At 42.2% G+C, this 27,346-nt stretch overlaps 2 protein-coding genes across 8 annotated transcripts in view; one reads left to right on the top strand and one right to left on the bottom strand.

Moving 5' to 3' along the window:
• RREB1 (ras responsive element binding protein 1) overlaps nucleotides 1–4,237 on the top strand; it is a 121,475-nt gene extending 117,238 nt beyond the window's left edge. For 5 of the 6 annotated variants that reach the window (XM_088169669.1, XM_014885837.2, XM_088169681.1 and 2 more), the window contains one exon: nucleotides 482–4,237. In XM_088169669.1, the coding sequence (XP_088025795.1) occupies nucleotides 482–987 (506 nt within the window). In that variant the 3' untranslated portion in view covers nucleotides 988–4,237. The remainder of the gene's footprint in view (nucleotides 1–481) is intronic. The other variant, XM_088169686.1, reaches the window with a different exon arrangement.
• On the bottom strand, nucleotides 4,116–27,321 carry SSR1 (signal sequence receptor subunit 1). 2 transcript variants are annotated; one of them, XM_088169697.1, is made up of 11 exons: nucleotides 27,059–27,321; nucleotides 24,870–24,988; nucleotides 23,098–23,185; nucleotides 22,612–22,874; nucleotides 22,140–22,216; nucleotides 20,379–20,457; nucleotides 19,543–19,636; nucleotides 18,978–18,992; nucleotides 17,130–17,193; nucleotides 5,223–5,282; nucleotides 4,116–4,913 (listed from the first exon to the last, which is right to left on the bottom strand). In XM_088169697.1, exons 1-11 carry the CDS (start codon nucleotides 27,141–27,143, stop codon nucleotides 4,889–4,891), a joined length of 969 nt encoding a protein of 322 aa, XP_088025823.1. In that variant the 5' UTR covers nucleotides 27,144–27,321; the 3' UTR covers nucleotides 4,116–4,888. The 2 variants fall into 2 exon arrangements, with proteins under 2 accessions (XP_088025823.1, XP_014741348.1); XM_014885862.2 differs by lacking the exons at nucleotides 4,116–4,913; nucleotides 5,223–5,282; nucleotides 18,978–18,992 and having other exon boundaries at nucleotides 16,138–17,193.
• Nucleotides 27,322–27,346: the final 25 nt, after the last annotated feature.

The raw sequence follows: 27,346 nt of genomic DNA, 5'->3' as shown, positions 1-27,346 counted from the left end.
AGACAGTACCTTGGGGCAGTGTGCAAGGTTCTTAGGTGCTTAGGAAAATATTCTCTCTCTCCCCACATGTGTCTGGGGCTGACCTGCATCAGGAAGCCCACATGATGGGCTGGTTTCATAAAGGCTTTTGAGTTCCAGAGATAAACTGTAAACTTCTTCCAGAAAAGTTGCTGACTAAATTAGGCAGGATGCTCATGAGAACCTGGTGCTTTACAGTCTTCCTCCTTCCTTAGTGCAGGGCCTTGCCAAGCTTTAGACACTTAGTTTTGATGCTCCATTTGTGCCGTAGGCATTTACCTGTATTCCTGCTTGCACTCCATCATGTACTAGTTTGCTAGTACAGAAGCAAAATATCTGCATAAATGCGATGTTCCGTGTAGGTACTGAATTTCCAAAGTGCAAAGTGTTTTACGCTGCTTGAAACAAGAGGGAGGCGCGTGTGTGACCTCACAGCTGACTTTGTGTTGTAATTCTCTTCCAGGTGAGAGACCTTACAAGTGTCAAACCTGCGAACGGACCTTCACTCTGAAGCACAGCCTGGTCCGTCACCAGCGCATCCACCAGAAAGTGAAAAATGCCCGAAACCACGGGAAGGAGAGCGACAAGGAGGAGACGCAGTCGAGGTGCGGAGAAGACAGTGAGAACGAGTCCAGCCACAGCGGCGCCAACCCCATCTCTGAAAGCGAGGGCGAGTCCGCGGGGGGCGTCGGTAGCCATTCGTCCCTCGCGGGCAGCCGGAGCGAGCCCCTGGCCGGAGCGGTCATGGACTCTCCCTGCGGAGAGGAGAGGAGCGGCGCCTGCCTCGCCGAGCCCCCCAAGAGCGCGCAGAAACAGATGGCAAAAGACCAGGAACCACGGGGCGGCTCCGAGCACGAGAGGCCCTCGGGTTTCATCCAAGACTTGCTGGAGATGCACAACGCTCCGTCTCCCATGAATCACATCCTGGCCTCTGCAGACAGTGCACCTCAGCTCTTGGGGGTGGAATGACTTGCTAGGAGGTTGGACCCATCTCAGCAGGCAAACTGAAGCCAGCAGAGCAAGGTTTCTGGAGTCTGGTTTTGGAAGAGCAACCTTACAGCTACGGGGAGAGTATGGCAGACTGGAAGTGGTGCCATATGCCTTTCAGTATAATAATGCAAGAGACTACAGTCTATACTGATTTGAGTGCCTTACTACTTTATTAGATCTTTTGGTATTAGAGATTTTTTCAAAAATGATTTTAATATTTTAAAGAATTATTTGGAGAGGACCCTTTTTCATTTAAGCATTAATGTTACCTTTTGTATTGGTGTGCGTGAGCTTGTTCTTGTATATCTGTGATAGTCGCTGTGTTTGTTCTCTGAGCTGGAAATGGGGCAGTCGGGTGGGAGGCCCTTGGATACCATAGCCAATAACTGGAAGAAAAATGATGTGAATTTCATATGAAATAGTCAGAGGAGATTCAGAGGAGACATTGATTTATTGTTTTTTTCCTCAGTAGATATTCTTGCATTTGCCACATGGTGGAGCATTAAGCCTGTTTCAGGCCTGAACAACGTGGCAGTTGAAGGTGTTCAAAGTGGTTCAAGCCAAAAGCAGGAAACACGAATTAATTTCAACCTCATGCTTGTTTCCACTTTTCAGCATTAGAAGTGGTCTTCTAAATCCTAGGGGTTTTTTCTGGCCATCACGGACTGAGCGTGTATACAGAGAAGAGTTACATAGCAACGTAACCTATGGAAATTATGCACCCGCTGTTACATATGTTTGATTTGCTTCAGTATATTATTATTATTATTATTTTATTATTATTTTATAAATCCATCAGTTCGCTTGTGTCTGCAGTCAGCAGAAGCCAATGGGCAATATTTGCCCACGGAGATGCGTAGCGCAGCTTGGATCCCGTCTCGGAGTGTTCTTGACCCATCGCTTTCACCAACTCCTCCTCCTCCTCCTCCTCCTGTTGTTGTTGTTGCAGCTCTTCTACTGTACTTTACATGAACCCCTTCCTCCGACCGGAGCGTCCCGCGGGGGCCAGCGAGGTGCTGTCCCCTTGGGGGGCCACATCTCCCTGGCGGCGGGCGCGCCTGGGCGACAGCGGGGCCCCCGCGGGTGCGTGAGAGGGGCACCGCCAGTGCCGCAGTGACCTCGCTGCCCTCACATCGGTGACACCCCCGTCACCCACAGAGCAAACTTACTCCGTCTTCCAGTGGAAAGCAAGAGAGAAACGCGAGCCTTACCCTCGTTCTTGCTTCTGTCGCGTTCTAAGAGCAAGAAAGTACTACTGGTGATAAAACTACGGATATGCGACACGTTAAAAAAATAAAGTAAATAAATTTTAAAAAAAATAGAAAAATAATAAAAAAAAAAAAGAAATAAATTCTTCCTAAGATTTTGGGGTTGATGCTTGAAGACTTGAGGTGTGTGTCTAAATTTCATATCAGTAATTTAACCCCTTTAATGCTGGCAGCTGGAATTTCTCCGTATGGCTCCTGTTGCCGGCAACAGGTGACACTCCAGCCACCAATATTAAAGGGGTTAAACGAAATGTATCCTACTGTAGCTGCGCATTTTTAGGAGTGCCCAGCATTTTTGTTGTTCTTGTCGTTGTTGTCGTTATTGTTGTTTGTTAATTGTCCTTCAGTCATGACCTCTGGGACAGACAGAGCCATAATAGCATTGCCGGAGCCTCACTGTGCTATTCCACCACTGCAGCCCCCAGCCCAGCCCAGCCCGCACTGTGACCCTCCCTCCTTCCCACCGCAGAATCGCTTTTCCTGCTCTCACCAGACATGGAGGAAGTGGGCCTCGGACCCAGTCTATATTATATAATATATATATCTATATATATCTATATATTAAAAATTCTCGGAAAAATTTCTGGAGACTGAAATCTCACGGTCCAGAATTCAAAGGAAGAGAAACCTTCTTGAGTAATATTCTTGCAAATAGAATAAGAAAAAATGGTTGAGGTATATGTGATTTCTATTTTTTTGTGTTTTGTTTTTTGTTTTTGTTTTTTTTTTTTTTAATTTTTAAATAGGGATGTTTGAACCAGTTCAGAAACGAAGCTATCGCCAGATATAGATAAATCAATCACAACCAATGATTCATTTGAAACTCTACCCAGGTGCATTCTACTTTTAATTAAAACCAGTTCACGCATCCCTTAAATTGTTATTACTATTATAATTATAATAATAATTATTATTATTATTTTGGGTATTTTTTGGTTTTTGTAATTTTTTTGTTTGTTTATTTTGGGGTTGTTTTGTTGTTTTGTTTTGGGGTTTTTTTTTGCAACTCTCCACACTAAACTGCGCAATACTGTGGGGGAGAAGCCATTACTAAACTATATGCTGCAGAACAATGTAGCAAGTAATTAATTCCCAGCAGCCTGCCGGGACATCTGCTAGCAATAATCACTATTGATTTAAAGCTTTATTTAGCCTTTATCTATATCTTAGTAGAGTATAAGGTCTTGCCACATTTTATTGACATTTTTATTAGTTGAGTTTGACTGAGAACTGTTGCTGTTGTTGGGGTTTTTTTTGTTTCCCTTCCTCCCCCAATATTAAACTGTGAAATTTATAATGTGTTTAAACTATGGGTGAATCTTAGGCTTTAGTTTGCATGTTCAGCTAATTTGTCTCTATACGATTTTCGTTTGAATCTTTTTATTTTTTTCCTCTCTCAGGGCTTTTACAAAAAACAAAAAAACAAAAACAAAACAAAAAGAAAACAAAAAAAAAGATCTTCTAAAATTCTTTTGCCTGAGTTGCAATGGACTTAACATGGAGATAATTCAATCACTACATTAAGCACTTGACTGTGAAAGCGCAAAAAAATAAAGGAAAAAAAAAAGAGAGAACCTTGTTTGAGGCTGTTGTGAAATAACTTTAGGGGGCTATGTGACAGTCTGATTCCATTTTCAGAATGATTCATCTTCTCTTTCCTCTCTGTGTGTCTCCTTTCTCTCTTCTCTCTCCACGAAGGAAGTTTAATCCTAGTGATTTCATCCCATGCAGGAAACAGTAATAAATGTGTAGAATTCATATTTTTCTAAAGGGAACTTAAACTGCTGCTACGAATTGTGTACAAGACTGGTTTATGCCACATGAACAGAGAATCACACATTGTTTTGGTACTTTTATTCCTCTTTTTTTTCAGTTGTACAGTACTTCCAAATTCAAAATAAAAAGTAAAACTTGTTCTGTATCAAACCATCTAAGCAATAAAATGTTATATTTAAAAATTACAGGTTATGAAATGGGCGTGGCTCTTCTTGTGGGTTTGTGGTGACTTGTTCTCAGACTTAGCTCTGCTGGAGGACGACGTGCAAGCCGGAGTTTATCTGTGCCAGTAAATCACTGTTTCTCTTCCTTCAGTTGATCTGAGTTTGAGCTGGAGATGATTGCAGCACTCTGAAAATTTGTGTTCATTATCACCACCATTTTCTGGTAGCCAGGCCCCTTTGAAACACTGCTTGTCTCCCGGTGCAGTTCCTCAACACAGTGAGACAGAAAACTGCTGATTTTCCTGCCTAGGCAGGGTCAGAATTCTCTTTTTTAATTAATGGTAGCCCCATGGTCACATAGATGAGCATCCTCCCAGCATGTAGTGTACCAGTCACTTTTTTTATAAATTAAGTAGGTTTCTGCTACCATCTTCTCACATAAATGTTTATGGCTGCAAACTCTTCAGGATGTATTCAAAAGCCACATGCATATGTCCAAAAAAAGAGACAAATTCTTTGTTTTAGCTTGTCAGAGCTGCCTTAGCTGCATTTTATATGCCTTCCTATAAGTAAAACCCATTTCACAGGACAGTGAGCCAAAGAATCATCCGAGTTGTGTATCCAGCTCTGGAGGCCAGGGAATTGCAGTGAAGCTGAAGCATCCACATCTTCCTAAGTCCTGCTGCGGTGGTGCTTTCTGGCAGAGAAGTGAACCAGGTTCAGAATGAGAGACAGGGGGTAAACTGCTGCTGCTTTCCTCCCTCAAGCCTCCTACACCTTCCCAATGGAGGTCAAAATTCCTCACAGCACTTTGTCTGCTGAGGACCTTGGTCCCTCACCCCCAGAGAGGGGCGGGCTAAAAGAAGAAGCAGTCAGCCAGCCAGCTCAGCCCCAAATCGAGGCTATCTCATGGAGTGAGGCTCTCTGGGCGAGCTCATGGGGTGGAAACACCATTGCTGGGGGAGGAAACCTGCAGACAATAATTTTCCCTCTCCCACCCACTGACCTGAATCGCCTCTCCTCTCGTGAGACTGATGGGAAGCTCGCATCCAAGTGGCCAGGGGACCTGTCAAGAGGTGCAAAATCAAATGGGATGAGTTTATGTGGCTAGGAAGTGATGGTGACTAATAACTTACGAAACAGATGACTTAGAAAGCACTTGGTTCTTGGCCATAGAAGGGTATAATTGCTGTGCCCAGCCCTTTTCTCCTTCTACCTCAATTTGACAGTGTTTATTGCCGAGTTGGGAATGCCCCTGCTCTTCCTGCCTTGGACAGGGCAACACCCTGCAATCCAGCTGAACTTCACTCCTTGCTGGCATTTCCCATTTCGTCTTCCTGCCTCCACTCCTTCCCATACTAACATCCATGGCAGCGACAGACGGAGCTGGCCCGAAACACCAGGCTAGCAGAGAGGTGGGGAGTGTTTCTCCAGTTTCTCCGTTTGCCTTCTCCAACTTATTGCTTCCTTGCCTCGTTCTCTAAAGCTTTTTTTCCCACCACAGCAAGGGTGAAGGTGAGCTTAATTCCTGACATGGACAGGGAAAGTGGCACAGCCCCTCTGTGAGGCACTGCTGCAGATTTCTCACAGCAGTGCTTCAGACACGGAGGCCACATACTCGCCCAGAGCATTTAAGTTTGGGGAAGACCCAAGTCCTCTGCCACCACAGCGATGCCTATGCCTCGGCAGGGAGGGGCACCAGGAAAGTGTTTTGTTTTTGTTTTTTTTTCTGAAGTGTGGAGTGTGAAGCTGTGGAAATGGGCAGGAGATAGCAGGATTGGGTGAAAACTGGCTGCCCCAAAGCAGAAGGTGGAGCCTGATTGAAGCATCTGTTGCATTTTTGCTGCTATTGAAATGCAAACAATTAAAGAGAAAGGAATAAAGTTACTTGCTTTTCATTATGCAGCTGTCTCAAAGTAGCCAGCATTTGTGAGATGGGAGGGCTGTACACCTACACACATCTTCACAAAGTGAGTGCAATGAGAAATGATTTGCTGTTGACACATAAGAGTGTTTTGGCCTGTTCTGTTGGAAAAAGCGTTTCTCAAACAAAATGAGTCACAATTCAACTAGCAAAGGCAGCAAGGGGCAAAAGTTTACTTGAAACCTTTCCTTCTTCACCAGTCTCGGTTTGGAGAATCATACATGCCATTTTCTTTCAGCATTTCTGTAGTTCTGATAGGATTGGAAATGTCACTTTTGGAAACCCTGAAGTTTAGGACTATCTGCAAAAGGGAGACTCAAGACCCCAGCACAGAATAACCAGCACTTTCTGTATGTCCAAGAGGCACCATTTTTCATCACCCACTCTGGCAATGCAAAAAATGAAAAGGATGGAAAAATGCATTGGATTGTTCAGTTGGAACATCTCTTAACTGCTGGACTGCAGAAAACGGGGCCACAGCAGCATTTTCCAAAACCTGAATACTGGAGTAGTCAGCATCAGGAAGTGAGTAAAGCCTGTACAAGGCATCAGCATCTTCAGGTGTTGTGGGTCAGCTGAGCCCTCCAGCTGAGGAGGAGCTGCATTAAAGTACTTTCCCCCTTTCATCTCCTTCCTTGGCAGTAACTGCTGTGCAGGGGCAGGCTGCACCCACGCTGCAACAGCCAAAGGAGCAGTGAGAGAGATGCTGGGATTTGGGCTCCAATCTGTTTGGAAATAAAGGAATTTACTTAGATTTAAATCCTCTTCCATGTCAGGGAGGAGCTGAATGTTCCATGAAAAATGATCTGAGGTTGGGAAGGGGGAAGAATGTGTATGAGAAAAAGTCTAACCTCCTAGTGGGATGGCGTGATGTGCATGCATATCTGCATCCTAGGCTGGGTGATGTCTGAGCTGGGGATGTGATGGGTCACCTGGCTGTGTGTGCTCTGCACCACATCACTACATTGACCCCTGGAGTTCCTGGGTTTGGCCACCAGCCCCACACTGGAGCTGCCCTCCTTGCTCCATGTCCTCACGTGCATACTCAGGGAACAGAGGAAACAAACATCCAGGAGCATACTGTTGTCCCTGTCTGGAAACTGGTGACTTCTGGCACCTGCAGACTTGCTGGTGGATCAGAGGATTTCCCTAGTCTTGGGCAATTAGTGCCATGCTGGATCACAGGATTAGAAAAACTGGAAACAACCCTAAAATGACAGGAGGTACAGCACAGCTGGGGTTCCTGAGCCCTGCTGAGGGTATGTATGGTCACAGCCTGTTCCTCTGGTTTTGAAGTAAGAACATTACCAGGAATAGTGGTATAGAGCCTCTGCCAGAGCCTAAAGTATCTCCTGAAAGGGCAGGGTCTTGCACTCAGCAAATTCAGACCTATTGACCTTTCTCTACACAGCCTCCATGGTGCCCTCCCTTGTCCCCTCAGCTGAGGATTGTGTTTTTGCAATGCAGTTTCAGGGAATGCATTTTTAGGTAATTTAAACTCTTCTTACCAGTCCTGAAAGGATGATTTATGCCAAGTAAGCCCAAGGTGTTTCTCCCACAAGATGAGTTGGTGTCAGACACAGATGGTGTGTGTGTGCTCTTGGCCCTATGACAAGTTAGGGACTCACTTGTCCAATGGTGTGCAGGTATTTCTTGGGAACTATTAGAGGACTGGTGGGGGAGGAAGGGAAAGGGCAGGGGGAGTATAGCACAGGCAGCAGTGTTCTGTGACAGAATTATTTGGTGTTTTTAGGATTTGTCACAAGCTGCACCACTACAAAAGGTGCAGAAGCTGCAAGAGCATCATCCCTGTGGGCTGCCAGGCCTCATCAGTGGCTTCACCTGGCAGGGAGGTCTATTTAAAGCAAGGGGAGGGGTAAAGAATGGGCTGTGGGCAAGGGGGAAGTTGTTTGTTAGCAACATCAAGTTCTGTATTGTAAAAAGGTGTTTATGAGTCTGTTTTTCCAGAAGTATCTTTTTAAAAAAAATGAGTCAATTAGTGCCTGGGAGAAAAAGGATGGAGAGGCAGAGGGAAGTTGGCCTGCTCAGAGGCAGCAGTGAAGACACAGACTGATGGCAGGTCACTGCATGGAATAGATGCCCAAAAGATACAGGAGCATCTACCTTGCTGCTGTTGTATCCAAGTATCACCTCAGGTAAGTGACATGTAACCTGCACACATGTGTTAATGGGCTGCCTGACAAGATGACAAGCCTGACTGAACTCTCTGGGGAGATGTAAACCTCCAGAGTATTGCCAGGTAAGGGGCTCTGATGCCTTCATTTCAAGATGTGTCTGAAATCACCCCATAGAAATGAAACTAAATGGAGTTAAGAAGCATTGTTGAGGCTTTTCAAAAATTCTAGTACTGCCTACTTTCATTTCTCAGGACCCCTCACAGAATAAAAAAAAAAAATCCTCACAAAAAGGAAGTAGTTTTTCATATATTAATATAAACAGTAATAAGTGGGAAGACTTCTCTGGCTCACCCAACCTCACTGCGTAATGCAGTAGAAAACGTTGTAGCAATCCTCTAACTAGTAGGAACTGAAAATAGCTTTCTCCTTTGCTGTGCTTGTTTATTTCTCCTGTGCCAGATCTGTCTCTTGTTTGGCAGGGAAAACTGCCAGGAGTGTATGAGGAAACTCTGGACGATGGGTGTTGGAATACAGTTGTGAAAGCACTTGAACTTCTCTAGAGCCTTTCAGCAGAGGGCTGTGAAGCAGTTTACGAACATCAGTTAATGGGAGGCTGTAAATAAGAGAAATCTGCTGGAGAAAAGGCTTTTCAGTATGAAAGGCCTGATCTGTTTTCACAATCTCGAAGGCAGAGGTTAATGCAGTGAAGGCCAGTGCCGCTGTGGGCTGACTTTCCATCGGGAATTTTTAGCCTGTAACCACACGTGGAGCACAGCCCTGCTGCTCGGAAAATGTGCCAAGGTTGGGACAGAATGTCAGCCAGAGGGGTCGGTGCCTCCACAACAGGGCCTGACCCGAGCACTGGAGTATGAGGAGCAGCAGAAATAAATGCTCCTGTGAACGTGTGCACACAGGACTGTGGACCCCTGCCCTCAGACCTGGAGTTGTACTTGGTTAACATAAGCAATTGGTGTGTTAGCATTTCCTCCCATCTGTTATCTGATCCTGCCGAGAATGACAGCCTGGGTTTGCTGTTTCCAATGAACAGCACCTGACTTCCAAGGCATCTGCACCCAAGATAAGTATTTGTATTTTATTTGGGGTGATAGTAGTGAGATGCAGACTTGCTTTGACCAATATTCCTCCCAAGTCTTTGCAGCTCAAGCTTCACTGCTTGACCTGTGCTTGGGAAGGGGAAAGTGATGGGCAAAACCTAGCTGGAAACAGAGACTGTAACCTTTGTCACTGCTGTTCAATTCTACCAAAGCACAGCCCTACTCGATGCACAGGGCTCCTGGACAGCAGCTGGGGAGGAGGCAGCACATGTCCTCCCATGTCTTACTCCATGCACTGCTGCTGAATGGGATCCAGCAATCCTAGATTTGCACACTTTGCCAGAAAAGTCCCTTTTTGATGGCAGGACATTTAACACCATTTAATCTGCTGCTTTCAAGATGCCTGTATGACTGAAGATTTACAGGCTCCAAGGTTACATGCATCAGGTCCATGATACTCCACAGCCAGAGAAAATCAAAGTATCAACCTGCCTGCATACACACACACAGCAGTCAGTGAAGTCTGCACCACAGCACAGTGAGTCTGATCTTTGATCTTGTGTCTATATTACTCTCTGTTAGTATCTTGGAGTTGAGACCACAGAGGCTGCCTAGCCAAGACCCAGAATTTGTGAGAAAACGAGCTGGGGCTGTAGGGGAGGCAAAGGGAGGGATCTGAAGAAGTGAGCAACCTAGGCACCCCATGGTAATACATTTTGGAACAGGATGCAGAGCAACATGCTGCCTTTAATGCATTTGGTTATTACTTTTTGTGAATGCACCTCTTTGACAGCTTTTAACTTTTTCTGAACTTTTTCTTCAGCAGCTGCAAAACACCTGCTTAAAAATTAATGTACTTAATTTGAACAGTATCTAATTAAAAGTGATAGCAGCTTCTCCACCAGTTCCTTCAGGCAGTGTTTTACTGAACTGCAGCCAAGAGATGTTTAGTAGTTTGTCAGCAGGTCCTTGGTGACCTGTTCTTATTCCCATTGCAGTGCATCAGTGACATCTGGCTCCATTCAGTTCTATAAATTCAGCAGAATGGGAATGACAGGGTGATGGTCCCTGGGGATTGCCAGTGAAAGGAGAGGAGTGTCCACAAGGAGTGCTGCAGCTCACTAAGGGAACAGTAAATGACACCCCGTGAGATGCTTTGCCACAGGAGCAGGAGTTCAGCCTCAGGAGGACCTTGAGGCAATGTCTTGCCCTGCATGAGCCACAAAGAAAAACTACCCAGGGGATTGCTCTGGCTGCATGACTGTGACTGATGTGTCATACTTCACCCTTGGTGTACCTTTAGCTGAGGTGGTGATAATGGAATGCTGCAGAACTGCAATCTGCCAGGCTACTACGACGTTGGAAAGGAGATGGGCCCTGAGTAATGTATTTTCTAAAACACAAACTAAATTTCTACTTCATTTTTTTCTTTCCTGTGGTGCCTAACAGTAAGATGTGCTTCCTGGTTTCCAACTTATTTATAACGGCAACAAGTCAGGATTAGTTGGGTAAAATGTCATTTCCAGGTGTGAGAAGTAATTCCATGCTCTATGAATGAACCACTATTACAAACAACCAAGCATTAACCAAGCCTTAAATACTGGCTCTAAGGAAAATACAACACACTTCCAAATCAAGCGTTTTAGGGCATTTGAACTTGCTTCTAAATAGAACCTGGTATTTTGGTGGCAATGTTTGCCAGAGCATGCTCACCAGTCAGCAGATGCTATTTAAATTCTAGCTTTTCCTTTTGAATGGGAACCTGCAACAGGGTATTTTAACTGCCCTCCTTGCTTATGTAGACTCTTCTTGAAGAAAACATGGTGTTTGTTCATTCTTTCACTTTTGAAAACTTCTGGGTGGAAAACTTGCCAGCTGAGACTGGGATCAAGTCCCCTCCCTCAGGGCAAGGTCCTGTCCCTGCTTGGCTCTACAGGGCTGTGGATCCAGGCTCTGCCAAGGAGTTCCTTCAGTGTTCTGAACAGTCTGGGCTCTTCAATTCTGTTTGCATGGAAAAACTGAATGGGAACCTACCAGTGTCTGAATGTGATGAAGGTGCACATGGGGTTAACAGATCCAATTTAATTTAATTTCTAAGGAAAACTGGCTGTGGGGCCAAACACCAGGTGGCAGAATCAGTGTGTCACCATAAGCTGTACCTCTGCAATACCTTTGGCTGATCCTGTAGGTGGCCACAGCCCTGAACTTTTTTGGAAGCAAGTACTAGACACCAGCATTTACAGTTTATCTGAGTTCAAGCTTCACATTTGTCAATTATTTTCTGAACAGAACAGAAAAGTGCAGTGCTCAGACTTACTTCAATGGCCAAGATACAGCACAGAATGATTTATAAAGGCCAGACACAGTTGCTCTGACCCCTCCCTTTAGATGCTGCCCTTTGAGAAGGTGTTAAAGCTCTCCTTGTGCTTGTCTGTTATGAGAAGCAGCTGTCACAGGCTTGGGAGATCCCTCAGCTGGCAGAGCTGGGAATTGCTGGCTGTAATTTCCATCTAGTGAACCTAATACTGTATTTTTTCTCAGGAGTTAATGATCTTAAATCACACGTGCTCCATCGCTGCAGCCTCGTCTCTATGGAAAATACATCTCTAACCAGGCCCTGCAGGGCAGGACTGAACCTCCTTCACTTCAACACAGACTCTCTGATCCTCTTGAAAATCTGTTTAGACCGCTGTGAGACCAAAGTGCATCAACTCCAAGTGTTCTCTTTGCTGTGTGAAAGAGACAGCTCTCAAGTGACAGATTCATTATGTGAATTTAAGTGGCACAGGGAAAACTCAGTTGTGATTTCCACCCAGGCTGAACAGAATGGGAGTGATGAGGAAAGGCAGGTTAAGTTTCAGCTTTGCCTCACCAGGTAAGAGACTGAAATGTTGTAATGATAGAATTTTACTGCATCTTGGTTAATATAAATTTATAGCCAAGACTATTAACATGAGGGGACAGAAAAGACAGCCAGACAGATTTTTAAGACATCACCTTGGTCTTGGTATCTGTTCTTTCTAAGCCAGCTATTGTAATCTATCTGTCTTGATCTTTCCAGTGAAAGATGAGGCAGGCTTCAAATTCTAGTCATTTTTATGTGTTCTGGGACCTAAAAATACATCAACACATCTGCTTTTAATTTTTCCCTCTTTTACCCACAGATGTAGTTTACAAATACAGGGGTCCCAGCATCCTTTATTTTTAAAGGATGTCTTGTTTTTGGTCGGCCTTTTTTCCCCCCAACAAGTCTTACCTTCTTCTGTTTGGATGCAGAACACCTGCTGGAACTGCCATTTTCAGAGTTACTGCATGGAATGTGAGTGTTTGCTTGGTCACACAACAGCATGCACGAAAAAACTGAAAGGATCTGGCCTTGTGCTTTAGCAACCTTTAAACATCTTAGCAGATTCTTTTTACACTGCCTATGGTTTAACAAGAGGTTATTATTTCTAAAGATGTAGAGCATTATAGCTCACTTTTAGGGGAGGGCCCTGGGAAAATGTTCACTAAATTCCTGAGTCCTCATGGGTTAAAAGAATTCTTATCTTAATTATTAGTCCATTGTTCAAAACATCACAGAGTACTTGCTCAATATTATTTCTATTCCAATTACACGTGCAGAAAGGCAGATTTCTAAGAATGGCATGTTTTCACACTTTGCATATTTACTACTACAGATTGCTTATCAAGGAAAAGGCCTTTTTTTGGTGCCATACTCATGCTTTATTAAAAAAAAAAAGCTACACAATGCTAAGAAAAAAAATCAAGTATATTTTACAAAAAACCTGCAGCTGTTTTCAAGAGATCTGATCTCACTTATAAATGCAAGTCAGCAGGTAAGAAATTAAATGATAATTTAACACTTCAGTTGCAGTACATCACCTGAACTTAATAATCCAAAACAATCAGTCATTCTTAAATTGACTGTTGATTGTAGCTACATAAACGATCATCTGTATCAACTGATTAGAAAAAATCCCTGGGAAAATTTAGAGATAAATGCAGAAATGTAAGGAGAATGTTACTTAGCCCACCTATAAACTTTAGCAGAAACTAAGAGATCTTTCTGGCTTTGCTCTCATCTGTATGTTAACTGCAACTCTTCAGTGTATTTTAGAAACGTCAAAGTATAAAGCTGCTAAATTCTGGTCAGTGAGGGGATTAAATTAGTACAGTATGGATCTGTGTGTACAGTTGCCAACCATTTACACTAGTGCTGTGTCTTACTATCTCCATGGAAGTGTATTGTGCAAGTCTCAATTAACTTCAAAACACTCTTGAAACAGCCCTTATGTCACTCCTATGAGGTAGGTACTGCCCTTCCTTTGGAGAAGAAAAGAGAACAGACTCTGTGCTGCTCAGTACATCAAGCACACTGAAAGCTAAGACAACCAGCCTACTTCACTATTTGATTTCCCTGGATTCAGAGCTCTCACCTGAAACATTTTGTTTAGCACCATGCATTCTAGGAGTAACTGGTAAATGATACTTTTGATTACACCTTTTCCAAGGTAAGGAAGATGTTCAGCATAAATGTTTTAGAACAATCAAAAGCACTGCCATCTCTAGTCTGTTCCATACAGCTCCACAGCCTACAACTTACTGATTTTGAAGGTGGAGAATGAACTTCAATCCTTTAGTCTGACAGCAGCCACTCTTCCTTCTCTGATTGAAGAATACTGGGAAAAACTGCTGCCAGAAAGGAGACAGCATACAGAGGGCTACAGGTATCACACGCAGTTCAAGGGTAGCCTAAATTAATGCTCTGCTGCCTCTGTAGGTGTGAACTCTAAAGCCATTTTTCCTATCCCAAGTGTAGAATTGTTAGGACTTCACAATTTTTTGAGGAAGTTAAGGAACTGTGAGAAAGGAATTCACAGAGGTCCTTCACTAACCCCATAATTCATTTGCTCTCTAAAACCATTTTAACATCTCTTACTAATAATGAAACCCTAGCCCACATCTTCTTTTACAGTTGTCACTCTTCTCAGAGCCCCCCAGGAGCAGTTGTGTGGCAGTGTAGTAAGCTGGCTGAGAACTGGAAAAGAATGCTGGATTATACAGATGCTTGTGCTGCCAAATAGAAATGGGTGGCATAAACAGGCAGAATTGCTGCTGTCTCATCTTCAAGTAGCAAAACTACACTCTACTCAGCTGATAATAATAATGATATCCAGCAACATACCTGTGACACTAACCTATCCCTGTTTAAAAACAGAGTAGAAAATTCAAGTACCAAAATAAAGTTACTAACCAATAAGACAAAGCAATAACTATACACCTCCAATTTAAGAAAACTGAGTGTAACAGACTGGCTTACTCACTAGAAATAATACGAGAGATGCCAAAGTTCAGTTACCATTGCATGCTGAAATGTTACTGCTAAATTTCAACTACAGCAAATTAATGTAAAACAAGTAATTTTAAAATGTCATGACATTCATCATGAGCAGCAGTGGTCTACTGGCCCCTGCTCTTATGAACTGCTTCTGGCTAAAAGTCACTATGAACCATCTACAGTGAATGCCAAGCTGTATCATCAAAAGACAGCCTTGGTACACCTGGACTTTCCCACTGCTGGTTCCAGTGCAAGCTGCCTTCTCTCTTTCATGCTTAAGTATTTGGAAGTCAGCCACTGAGTGCAGAGAAGAGCTCAGCCTTCAGATACTTACTTCTTATTTGTACAAATAAAACTAGGATATTACAAATTAATATCCTCTGTTCTGATCCTTTGTCTTTTTTCCTGTACCACAACCACCCCCTCAAAGAGTACCTTGAAATTTTGGGAAGAATTAAGAGTATACAGTTCAAGATGACCTATTACAAGAAGGTGAAAAAAAAAACTCTCTCGATGCCAGGCTAGAGACATAATCCAAGAGAGGGAACTTCCAAGTTCAGTGCATCAGGTGCTGCAATTGCTATAGGGCTTTAGCATAGGAAGCATTTAATCCATAGACACTCTGTTGATTCAATGCAAACTGGAATACAAGCCTGCAAATCTACTACAGAACCAGTCAGATGATATCACTAAAAGCAAATAAAGCTGGTCCACACAATTTGAGTGGAGATGCCCCTTATAAGGGCAGCATTCAACTGTTTCCTAAATGATCTGAATGACAATTAAGCAACCTTAACTGTGAAAAACATTCTGCCTGGACTAGCTGTATTTTCAGGAAGTTGAACAAAGCATCTCTTCCATAGCAGTATGAGTCAAGAACAACTTCACAGTTCACTTTGGCAAAATGTGTAACAAAATAGTGCCAGCACAGGTAGCTGCAGAGCCTAGATGCTTCAAACACACTGTGGTGGGATTTGGAAGGATCGCTCAGATTCAGTCGCTGCAGACCAAGTGTGGAACTAAAGGGGCATTTTTACAGGTGGGGATCAAAAAAGAGAGGAAAAGAAGACAGAGGCTTCAAATCTATGCCTCTTCCTGAACTCAGCAAGCTATCAGATAGCATTCAGACATAGGAAGAGAGGCAGTTGAGATGCAAGCAGTTCAAGCTTTGTCCAAGCAAACTGATGTTCTGCATATTGGCTCTTTTCCCTGTCAGTTAATTCCTGAACACAGTGGATGTGGATCGATACATTGGGACCTGGTAATCATGTAAGCCACAAAAGCAACTTTTGTTTTGATTTTGCATATATCTTTTCTGCTTGACTACTGAATCAACATGCAGCTAGTGATGAATATGCATCTGTGTTACTTGTTAAGAAAGACAAAGTCAAAAAAACCTCAGACCAATGTACTGACCAGTGTGAAGACGGCTCAGATTTAAAAACTGTAAAGGGGGAATTAAATAGTTTGCCAATAAAGATAATTATTTGAAGCCAACAGTTTTTCAAATTCAGTTTCAAGTGTGTACAGCAAATCCTTGTAAAGCTTTAAAAAAATAAATTGACATTTTGATACATATGACATTCTAGTTCTTAGGAGAGAGAACCAAGAACTCACTGAAAAGTTGTTCTGGCTTATTCAACAGTTTCTTGAGTAAACATTGCAGAACTACCACTATAATCTGAATACCTAAGATGCTGGCACGATTCAATAACTAACCATTTAACAAACTGGGTATAAAAAAGAAATTTATGTAATAATACCAATTCAGCACACAAATTCCATGCTTCACAAGTTCTGCTGCTGTGCAAGAGTCTTCCTAACATCTATGCAGATAAATTCAGATTTTTAGGTCACTGCATGCCCAGATCAAAACAGCAGCAAAATATCTACCACTACAAGCAGCTATACCCAATTGTGCCTTTAGAATGAAAACTATGCAGAAGTTGAGATGATCAGTGCCTGGCCACTGAGACAGGACCACACACACAAACTTCAGTGTGCGCACCTCCTAAAGAGTAACGTTACTTACTGAATAAGAACAATGCATTCAGGGTCTGATACAGATATGATACAATCAAGACAGATTAAAGTCACCAGACATTCAGATTAGGGAGAAGAGAAAAATCCTTCAATGACAATGTACAGATGACAAGCCAGCATTACAAAGAGCTCTAAAGGCACATTTCAGGTAACACGTTTCTGTTAAGACCAACCGCTTACACACGCAGGCACAAATCTTAATGGCTACCTCCCCCCGACCCCCAACAATTAAAAAAAAATTAAAAGAGAAGTGCATTTTCAGTAATATTAACACCATTCAGTTAATCTGTTCAGTCCAAATGTTTAGCAGTATTTTCCTTATGGTGATATGGGTTGTCTGCACTACTCCAATCCAAAAAAACCAAACAGGCAGAATTAGTAAGGGTTCAACTGTTGCACTAGTTAACATTACTCATCAGAGCCCACTGGTCTCTTCTGTGCCCTCTTGTAGGGCAACCTCCTCGGTGAAGCTTTATCTAGATTTTAAAAAAAAAAAAAAAAAAAAAAGGAAATAAGGGATGGTTGCATCAATGGCAATTGTTACATGAGCATGTGTTATTTTTCTCCTCCCAAACACAAGACAAGCTGCCCTTCTAGTGCAATGCATTACCACAGAGAAGCCAGTTCAAACAACTTAAGGCTTTTCAACTACCAGCACCCTAAATACAATGTAACAAAGTTTCTATTCCGTAACACGCAACAACAGGGTGAAGTTTGTTCTATTTGTCAATTACTAAAATGCAAAAAAACTTCAAACCCAAAAAAACCCTGTGCCATCTCTATGTGAAAACTGTAGGCTCTGCTACTTAGCAAATCTTCATGTTCAGTAATTACACTTTTAGAAAGTTAAATAATTTATTTTGATGACCACTGCCTTGAGTTTACATGCCTGAAAAATAAAAGATTGACTCTTTTTCAGTCAGCTATGTCTTGCATGTAGTATTTTCACATTCATACAACTAACAGCAGAAGAAGAGTGGAAATTTTTCCACCAGTGCAATTTTCCACTCTTCCAGGAAGCATCTGCTTTAGACTGGATTATCTTTAAGGCCCCTTCCAAACCAAACCATTCTATGGTCCCATAATTATTGCAGAGAAGCTTCCATACTTTCCATGAAGTGCTGAAGCGATTGCTAAGTGCATCTGGTGACTGATTTTTTTTTAAACAGAACAATCTCCAATAACATCCCTCCTTAGAGTAAGTGCAAACACAAGGAGCAGCCATCATGCCCTTACAGGCCAATCAATACAGTATGAAGTGTCAAAAAAGTCAAGAATATCTGAGATCTTGAACGTCATGTATTTTAAAGAATTCTAGTGTAGAGTTGTAATTGAAACTAACCTGGGGCTGAGAAAACCACAATTAAGAACAACTTAACCATTAGTTTTTCTAAATTTCAAGTATTAAGATATGAATACCTATTTGGCTTCAGAAAAGGATGGTAGCAGGGCCCAAGCATTACCAATATTTGAACCTTTTTAAAGTCAGCTTTCCTTTTAGCAAAAAGTAGCATTCAGACCTTCAGTTTGTCTTGCTAGATTGAGGCTTTTCAAATTCCTGTGTCTGGATTTTATACTATTCTAATGTCTCACAGAAGAAAAGTGTACAAGAAAGCTTTTATCTTCACAAGTAAAGCACTAGTCTTTATACCTATGTTGTATAAGTACTCTTAAAAACAGTGAGGTAATTTTAAAAGTGCAAAGTCATCAGCTGGCACAACTTCATATCACAGCTAAGGCCTCTAGCTCTTCTGCACCAAATGAAGCTCAGAATATGCTTATTTGATCGAAACAGCAGTCTTTGCCAAGTAAGGGTATCTCCTGCAAAGGGTTTTCAAACTCTTTGCATCTCATATAGGATGCACTTCATTGAGGCTTTCTCACCTCACACCAGTGACTGCTACTGATGACAGAGTTTATCAGCCTGAGACACCAAGGTAAGTGGGGAAGGCAAGATAAACTGCCTTTTAGAAAAAGAATTCTGGGAACCATGAGAGAAGACAACAATACTTCAGCAATATTCTACTGGAAAAGTGTTTCTACAATATAACCAGAAATATATCCACAAAACACATGAAAACATAAATTTAGACGTATATAAAATGTATGTCATTGCATGCATCTGTTCTGCATCTTTCACTGCTCATGCTACATCACCAGTCACAGCATGCAGGAAGCTGTACTTCTATCCATGCCTAATTATTACATGGACAGCACATTAAGCACTTTTCACTCTGCAGTTCACGAGAGTCTGTCTCACCTCTTCTACTCTGCACTGAAGCCGTGGGAAAGAAGAAGAGAAGAAAGAGTAAGAGAAGTTAGAAATATCCAGAGTCTAAAGAAATCGGACAATGGGTTTAGTGTTGGCATTTCAGGTATCAAGTAGAACTTTCTGATTTGTAAAAGGCATCAATAACCAGCATTAATGTGGCTTTAGTTAAAACACTTCGAATGCTTATTTAAGACTTTGGTCTCTAGGTAAACTTCCAGACAACTTACAGAAACTCTGAGATGTCAGCTACTTTCTCCTATTTAAACCATCTTTGCAATCCAGGTTTTGGGTAGAGATCTTACACTGTTGAAAAATATTCTACAGAACAAATTGTAAAAGTCACCAATAGTCATTTTATCAACCAATGAAGTTTGTTCTACAAGGAATAGGCTGCTAAAGTAATAATCTAATCCTTAAGCACAGTGCTTTAGACGATTTGTTATTCTCTAGAAGATATATGCTCGTCTAAGAAATTGGTACCAGCTACTTAGTTACAATTAACTGGTCAAGTTAAGTTTGTTATGGTCTAGTTTGTGAAAGGCAGACTACTTACTTATTTGATTTAAAGTTTCTTGGGGAATCCAGCTCATATCAACATCGTTCTGATTTGATGTTCCCATCTCTACTTTCTGGACCGGTCTTTTCCTCTGAAAATTCAAAATAGAAGGAAGATTTTTCTTTTAATTAAGACTTGGACAGCACAAGTATTCGAAATTACAAAAAATGCCACATTTAGTGAATTACAATTAATTCACTAAGGTACGAAATTAAGGCTAGTCAGTGTACAGAGCTGTCTTTCCCATTACCAATTTATTCCCCTAAGCTTTGTATTACCATTTTTAACTCCATACACATAAAGGCAGCAAGATTTCATGCACACCTGGGCAAAAGCATTATATCTTTTGCGGATGATTAGTCAAACTTCGTGATGACAAGTTTCAGTCTACTTTCTCAGATTAGCACAACATTCTCACATGTGACCTGACCTTGCAAAATAATCAACATTATGGCAAAGCTTTGCTAAGAACAAAATAAAGGACTGACAGCTGTTTTCCCCTGAAGTCTGACCTGGATTAAACTAATAGGCAGAAATATAGAGCATGGGGAAAATCTACCCAGTAAGTACTGAATCAGTAGACACAGACATGCAGTGATTAGAGGGCATTCTAATTCAACCACTTCAGTGTGGAGCCAAAGGGCAGGAGCTCCACAATCAGAGTATCTTCCATTAGGAACATTTTTTAAGAACGCTCTAGTTTCCCCAGTAACCTCTAAGGTTCTAAAAAGAAATCTTTTACCATCACATGCCAGAAGCAATCATTGAATTGCTTTCCTTTCACATCAGAAAGGTTTTGTATTAACAAGTACACAGACAAACACACTACCCACCTTCCTAGACTCTAGTAACTGATGTAGGCCAACAATGACCAGCAGACCAAGTCCAGCAAGGAACATGTACATGAAGATCCTTTAAAAAACAGTTTAAGAAATAATGCATTAACTAAAAATGTCAAGTTTGGAAGATGCTTTATGATGACGCATAGAAACTAAGCCTAACTTTGGCCACACATCCACTTATCTTTCCCAAGAACTTCTGTAGGGACCAAGTGGAGAAAGTACCCAAGGAATCTGAAACTCAAGTTCTAACAACTATCATGTAATTATTCTGATCTGATTTTAGAAACTGTAATCATAAATTTAATTCTGAACAACAGAACATTTGAAAAATGCTGTATAAATTAGAAAAATAATTAATAAACACTGAAATTTAGTAATTTCAAGGGTTCTTTGCACTATCATGAAGTTTCAAGATATTGGGTCACAGGTAATATTTAGGTCTGTGACAACTTTAATCCTTCTAAAACCTTTAAAAGTCTCTTGTATACTTGTAGCATGCTATTGCAAAGCAACTACTGCTAGGACACGTAATTTGCAACAGAGGTTTGAAAGACCTTGCTTATCATCTTGCTCTGTGTTCAACAGTTAGAATTCTACCTACAAAATCAATTTTCTTAATCTGTGCATTCTGATTTGTTTTGAAGAATTTTATCTGAAGTATCTGTTGATACTCAGCAAGAGGTAAACCTAAGTTATAGCTAAAATTGATTTGGGGATTAAGGAATTTACAGGTAAAGAACTTATTCCAAGCTGAAAATCTGAACTCTCATTTATGATGAAGGCAGTAATGGAGTTAAACTAAAAAAGATATATAACTGAAATACCTGTTATAGGTCAATTATTTGTTCACAGGACATTGACACAAACTGATTCTAGTATCTGAATTGTTTTGAGAGCATCACACATTTTCATGTGACCAACTGTTCTTTCATCTATACCATTGTATTTGAGAAATACAAATAAATACAACAGCTATTTCTTCTGGGTGACCTTTTTTAAAAGGAAGCTTGCTCAACAGCCAATTTCTACCAGTGGCAGGACAATTCACACATTCAGCATTGTCTACATGTATTTCTGAAGATTGACTTTTTAAATGCACAGCTTCACTCAAAATTTCATTCCAGTGCCACAATATTTAAAAGCATTTTAGAACAGCATATGCTTGAAAGATATGCTGGTGTCAGATCTACTTAAGTGTCTGAAAAAAATCACTCCTGAAAGATACCTACTACGGACAGGGGCGAGACGAACTCAGTCATTCTTTGCTGTGCTATTTGGTACTCCAAATACATCTTTTAGTTTATGAAATCTTAGACTACACTGCAGTGTTCCAGAAGAAAGCTATTTCAGTCATGACAGCAAGACCCACAGCCTGATACTATGGTACAATGGACTCTGCATCTTTCAACTCTTAGGAAAAACCACAGTAGCATAACAGAAGTTTAACAGCTTTGAATTGCTATGTAGCTGTATAACATCGGGTCCTATTCCAGGCTTAAGCCATCTGAGCTAAAGCAGATCTGTAAACTTCTCACTGACACAGTACCAGTCCTGAAGATCCCTCACTAGTAATAGACATCTTAATTTTGGGAAAAATTCATATGTTCAGTCTGTCAAATGCTGCCACATCATACACAAAACATAGCAGACCTAACATTCAATAAAATGACAACACAAGAACTATTTTCACTGGCACCACCAATAACCGTTCTACCAGTGCACCAACTAAACCTGGATCTCCAGTCTCCTTACGTTTCTCCATCCAGCCCATCTTCTTTTTCAATAATTGTAACAGTTTGATTGAAGACAGCATCTTGAAAAACATTGCCCTAGAACAAAGTTTGGACACAACATTTTAAATTAATTTCTTCTACATGTACACAAACGTTTACCTTTTCCCATGTTCAAGTCCTTGGAGAAATTCTAGAAAGCAGCAACTCCTGCACGAGACTTTCTTAAGGTTGTAAGTTGTGCTAGCTCCATTTAACACATAAAAGCACAAATATTTTGTTCCCTTTACAGTTCTAAGGCACTCCAGCTTCCACTGCTGGTACAACTTTAAGCACATGTAGGCAGTCACTTGCTGTACTTCTGTACCTACTGATTTGCTTAAGTACTACAGAGGCATTCACTTTCTGGAGAGGTACTTGACCAAGTAGTTCCTTCCTGACACCTGCAGATGAACAGATTGAAAGATTCAAATGAATTAGAGCATCAGGCTTACATTTGCATCTCTGTAGTTGAGATTGATAACCAGACCAAAAGGACGACCACCCATAGGCTCAGCAGGGATGAAGGAGTACTCAAACGTGGCTTGTCTCTGTGGTGGAACTACTGTGTTCAGAGAGAGGGCTGTGAAGTTCTGGATGTAAAACTGGTAGTCTTGAGGGTACCGGAAAGAAGCATCAAGAGACTCAACAATGAAATCCTCTGTACCCTTATTGGTGAAGCCCACCAGAAATTTTACAATGTTGTTTGCTGGAAAGTCTGAAACACACACACAAAAAAAAAAAATTCAACCATTAGAAACCTCATGCACCACACACACAGCCAATTCTAAACAGAGAGCATCTAAAACAGACTCCGTGATTTTAGAGCTTCACTGTTTTAGGCAAACATTGATGTATAGTCTAAGCAACACTAAAGACAGTAAAGAGAAGGGTAGATTCTCTTTAAAGTAGTAACAAAGAGAATAGTAGAGGACTCTTACCTTCCCCTTTCACAAATAAGATGGTTGTATCAGCACTAGGTGAGGCTTTAGGTTCTCCTGACAAGTCTTCTTCCTCTTTTTCTTCTGTCTAAGACAAGAGACTTTTTTGAAAAATCCTATAATGAACAGTAAAGCAAAAACCATGCTTGGTTCATGAGAATCCCATGTGTCAAAGCATGCAACAGTGGCAAGTATTTGTACCAAATCCTGTTCTTGCAGGATTAACACATAGTCTGTTCTCTCTCTAGATTTGATGAGCGTCCCTTTCAGCATTTATCTTTCTACTTGTTATATGTGACACAATGACTAATCTGAACTACATTTAGCTCTATTGAAGGGTTTGGAATCAAAAAGCACCAGTAAGGCTTCTGTTTGGGGGTGGAAGGGAAAGAATAGAATCTAAATGTTAAATGTTCACATCTAAGCCATTTCTAGTTAGAAAACAAGCATTTCCAAAATAAAGACAGCCATAAAACAAATGAGTTACTTTCACTACAGGGAGTGTTTATGGCAGCTTTCTATTCAGTTTTAATTAGTTAAATGTTATGTATGCCTGGAAATGGTTAGGCTATTGGAACTCCATGGACTCACTTGAACAAGTTCACCTTGTGATGATTCACTTTTTAATTTGACAAATGCAAGCATTAAGAGCTTATTTTCCACTGGGATCATCACTGTCCCCACCAAATAAAAATAAGGCTAACCCAGTACTGAACAGACTCGGCTAATTGCTGGCAAGTCAGTCAGATCACTTGATTTCAGTGTTTAGACAACCTCCTGAAGCAGTCAGTGAAAATTCTACAGGATCAGTTGTACATGTACCATGAACTAGGGAACCAGAGCTGAGCATGTAGCATCTCGATTCCAAGACACTGTGAAAAGCCCTATCTTTTATTTCAGTGACAAATAAAAGAAAATGCCTAAAAAGAACCATGTTTTGTACCTGAGTAATAGACTATTTATTAAAGGGAAATTGCATCCAGAAGGTTATTTAATAATATTCTGCCAATACTGACATACTTCTACAACTTAGCAAAGCTGGTCAACCATAAGCTCACTGACTTAACAACAGCAGTAACATCTCAGAATCAAGTAACACTTTACCAAATCTGCATTTTTATTACACGTCTTCTCCTAATAATGTCCCAAACTTCCTTAATGCACAACAGAGATTTGAGAAAATTTTGCACCACTCTAAGCACACTAAGTGTCTAGCAAGCCTAACACTCAACTGCTCTAAGCAGATACAAGACTATGTAAAACATTTCACTTTTCTGCTTGTGATTTTTTGGGAAATTTTTAAAATTTGTGCTGTAAATTTAGTTAGCTGTATTTTTTTTAACAAGGGTTTCAGAATTCATTCTGAGCTTAAGACTCAGAATCAAGACTCTGACATCCCTTAGAAATCTCTATCGAAGAAGCCAGAATGAAGTAGTTCTAGCCCCTAATGTTCTTTTCAGTTTACTGAGGTGCAGCTTCAGATATCAAAGGACTACAGAAGGCTCCTATGAGAATGTGAGAACTTGGTGGGTTTGGGGTTTTTTTGCAGCCTACAGTTTTATAGTCAGAAATCAGGTTGTCCCCATGTGGTTTTTCAACTGGTAATTCAGAAAGAAAAGATAAATCCTTCAAACTAAACACAAGCTTAACCAGATACATGGAAATAGCTACCTGAAAGAAGTAATGCAAGTAAACTCAATTATTTAAGTTATCCAGCTTCAAGCAGTTCTGGTCTAATTCATACTTTTGAAGTAACACTCATGTACAATTACCAAGTCTGTTGGCTCATCTTCTTCAACTTCAGCTTCATCATCTTCATCTTCAACTATAGTATCTTCCACAGCTTCCTCATCTTCTGTAGCATCTTGAGCTGCAACTAATAAACCTGAGCCTACCAAAACAAAATGCAAACACAAGGAAGGTTTTTAAATATTTAGTTAATCAACAAAAAAATGATGTTTAAGTACAATTCTCAAACTAATGTTTGACGAACTTCTTAAAAACCTGTCCAATACAGTGTTTTGAAGCCTCAGTTGCAAAAACCACCTATTCAAATGATGTCTATGTTCATCTTTCACCTTTATTATTTTGCTAAAAACTTTCTCACTCATTTATCTGCCACTAAGTTCAAAACCAAAAGTTTGCAGCTGGATGACAAAAAGTTCAGCATTCACACAGCAATCCCTAAACTTGCAGAAGGCAACCAATTTACCGTAAAAGCTATTGTTCAATTTCTGAACACTTTAGCATATGAAAATGATTTAATTTTGCAATTACAAAAGTGAAAATAAGGCATTGCTATCGTTAGGAAATTAATTTAGTAAGTACTGTGTCTTCGAAGACTAGCAAGTCTAACAAGTTATTAGCACACTGATTAACAGAACACTTTGAAAGGTACCTAAGAAGTCACTAATTTTTGTACTTATTTTCATTCAAGTTTTGAAACCTAAGGAATGCCTTTTTCACTATGATCTCCTCAATATCATGTACAGCCATAAATCCAAGAGAACCACAACACCAGTCAGAAAAGAAACGTGACCTAGAGCAAGGCTCCAAGACAAGTACAATCTGATAGTCCATTGCCTCCTTGCTTTTGTGGAGCCAACCCTCAAACATTCAAACACTGGGCAAATATGATTAATAAAAATATTGGCCACGGGACAAAGATCTGTCTGTTTGCAGTTCAGAGCACATGCAAGCAAGGCTGAGATCTAAACCATGTGCACAAAACTACAGGTTTGGGTTTTTTAAAATAAATGCAACATTTCCTGAATATGAAAGAGTAGAAATTAATGGATGACTGATTTACATAGGTCTAAAAAAGAGCTAGCTGCTATAAATACAAAATTTAAAAGAAATATTTAAAACTTATCATGGGAACTAGGAATCCTTGAGCAGGACAAATGCATCCAAGGACTTAAGAGCTGCCAGTCAGTGCTAGAAAGAGCAAACACAACCTCTCCTCTTAAGTGTCTTTAGCAGGCACACTCAAAGACATTTGCTCGACCATGTGCAATACTTAACCTAAGCCTTAACTACCATAATTTTATCAGACATTTTAAACTTGTGTGCAAGAAGTTTAACTTCTACAAAAAAATCTTACAAATAAAGGTGCGAGGGGGGGTATTAAATTAAAAACGAAGAGCGTACAGACAGGCTGTGGGCACTCTTTGCCATCTGCTGCTCAGCACACCCCCAGACCCCGTGGTCCTTCCCATGGATGTCAGAGGGGCTGATGATGTGGCAATAGCGGGAACGGAGAGCTCTGGGAAGAGGCTCGCACGCAGCGCTCGCTGCAGCCCATTGCAGGAGCTGGGCGAGAAGCCTTCCCCACCTCTCCCGCCTGCCCAAACTTAGCAGAAGGGAGGCAATTTCCAGATCGTGAATCAGATAACGCCACAGCGTAAATAGAGATTAGCGCTCCTCGGTGTCGCCAAGGACACTCGGGGGGTGGCGGCAGACGAGGTGGGAAGGCAGGGTGGCAGCCAGCGCATCTGTTAGGGAATGTTGGGAACCAGCACCGCGAGCGAGCGGCGAGAGGGACAAACCCGCCGCCACCACCTCAGGCGGGGCTCTCCGGCTCTCCCGGGCCGCTGTCACGGCCGGGCCCGGGCCCGGGGCCGGTGCCCGCAGGGCCCTGCCCGACACCGCGGGTGTCTGCGCCGGGAGGGGCCGGAGCGCGGCCCTGCCCCCGCCAGGCGCCCTCGGACGGGGCCGGGGCCCCGCAGGCTCCGTGCCGGGCGCCGGAGCCCCGGCGGCGGCGGCCACGTGCGCGGGCGGGCGGCCGGGGCTATGAATGAGCGGCATCGCCGCCGCTGCCCCTCGGCAGAGCTTCCGCAGGCCCGGCGGGAGCGGCTCTCCCTCCCCGCTGCGCCACAGAGATCCCCCCCCCCCCCCCCACACACACACCCACCAGCCCCGCTCCCCGCGCCTCCGGGCAGTGTCGGCCGCTCCCCCTCACCTGGGCCGCCGCGGGCGCCCCCGAGCAGCAGCGCGGCGGGGAAGACGAGCAGGGCGAGCAGCAGCAGCCGCGACAAGCGGCTCATGGCGACGATGATGATGATGACGGTGGTAGCGGCAGCCGCAGCGACCCGACCCCTTGCGCGCACCCTGTCCCGGCGCTGGCTGCCGCGGCGGGATGTCTAAATGGCGGCGGGCGCTGGGGCTGGAGCGGCAGCTGGAGCCGCCTCCCCCCGCTGCTCCATCCGGGGCCGCGCCCGCCCCGCTCCGCCCCCGCGGACGTGGCTCG

This window comes from Sturnus vulgaris, chromosome 1 (genome assembly GCF_052056855.1).
Source record: "Sturnus vulgaris isolate bStuVul1 chromosome 1, bStuVul1.hap1, whole genome shotgun sequence".
In the NCBI taxonomy this organism is placed as follows: Eukaryota; Metazoa; Chordata; class Aves; order Passeriformes; family Sturnidae; genus Sturnus; species Sturnus vulgaris.
This window is presented reverse-complemented; position numbering and strand designations above follow the sequence as displayed.

Bases quoted from the DNA above. Each gene is read 5' to 3' on its own strand.
- SSR1 (XM_088169697.1), bottom strand. From the start codon at position 27,143: ATGAGCCGCTTGTCGCGGCTGCTGCTGCTCGCCCTGCTCGTCTTCCCC. The intron at 19,637-20,378 runs GTGGGTAGTGTG...TTGAATTTTCAG, and splicing joins AGTTACTAGAGTCTAGGAAG to AGGAAAAGACCGGTCCAGAA. The intron at 5,283-17,129 runs GTAATGTTAACT...ACCTCTTGACAG, and splicing joins AGACCAGTGGGCTCTGATGA to GTCCCCTGGCCACTTGGATG.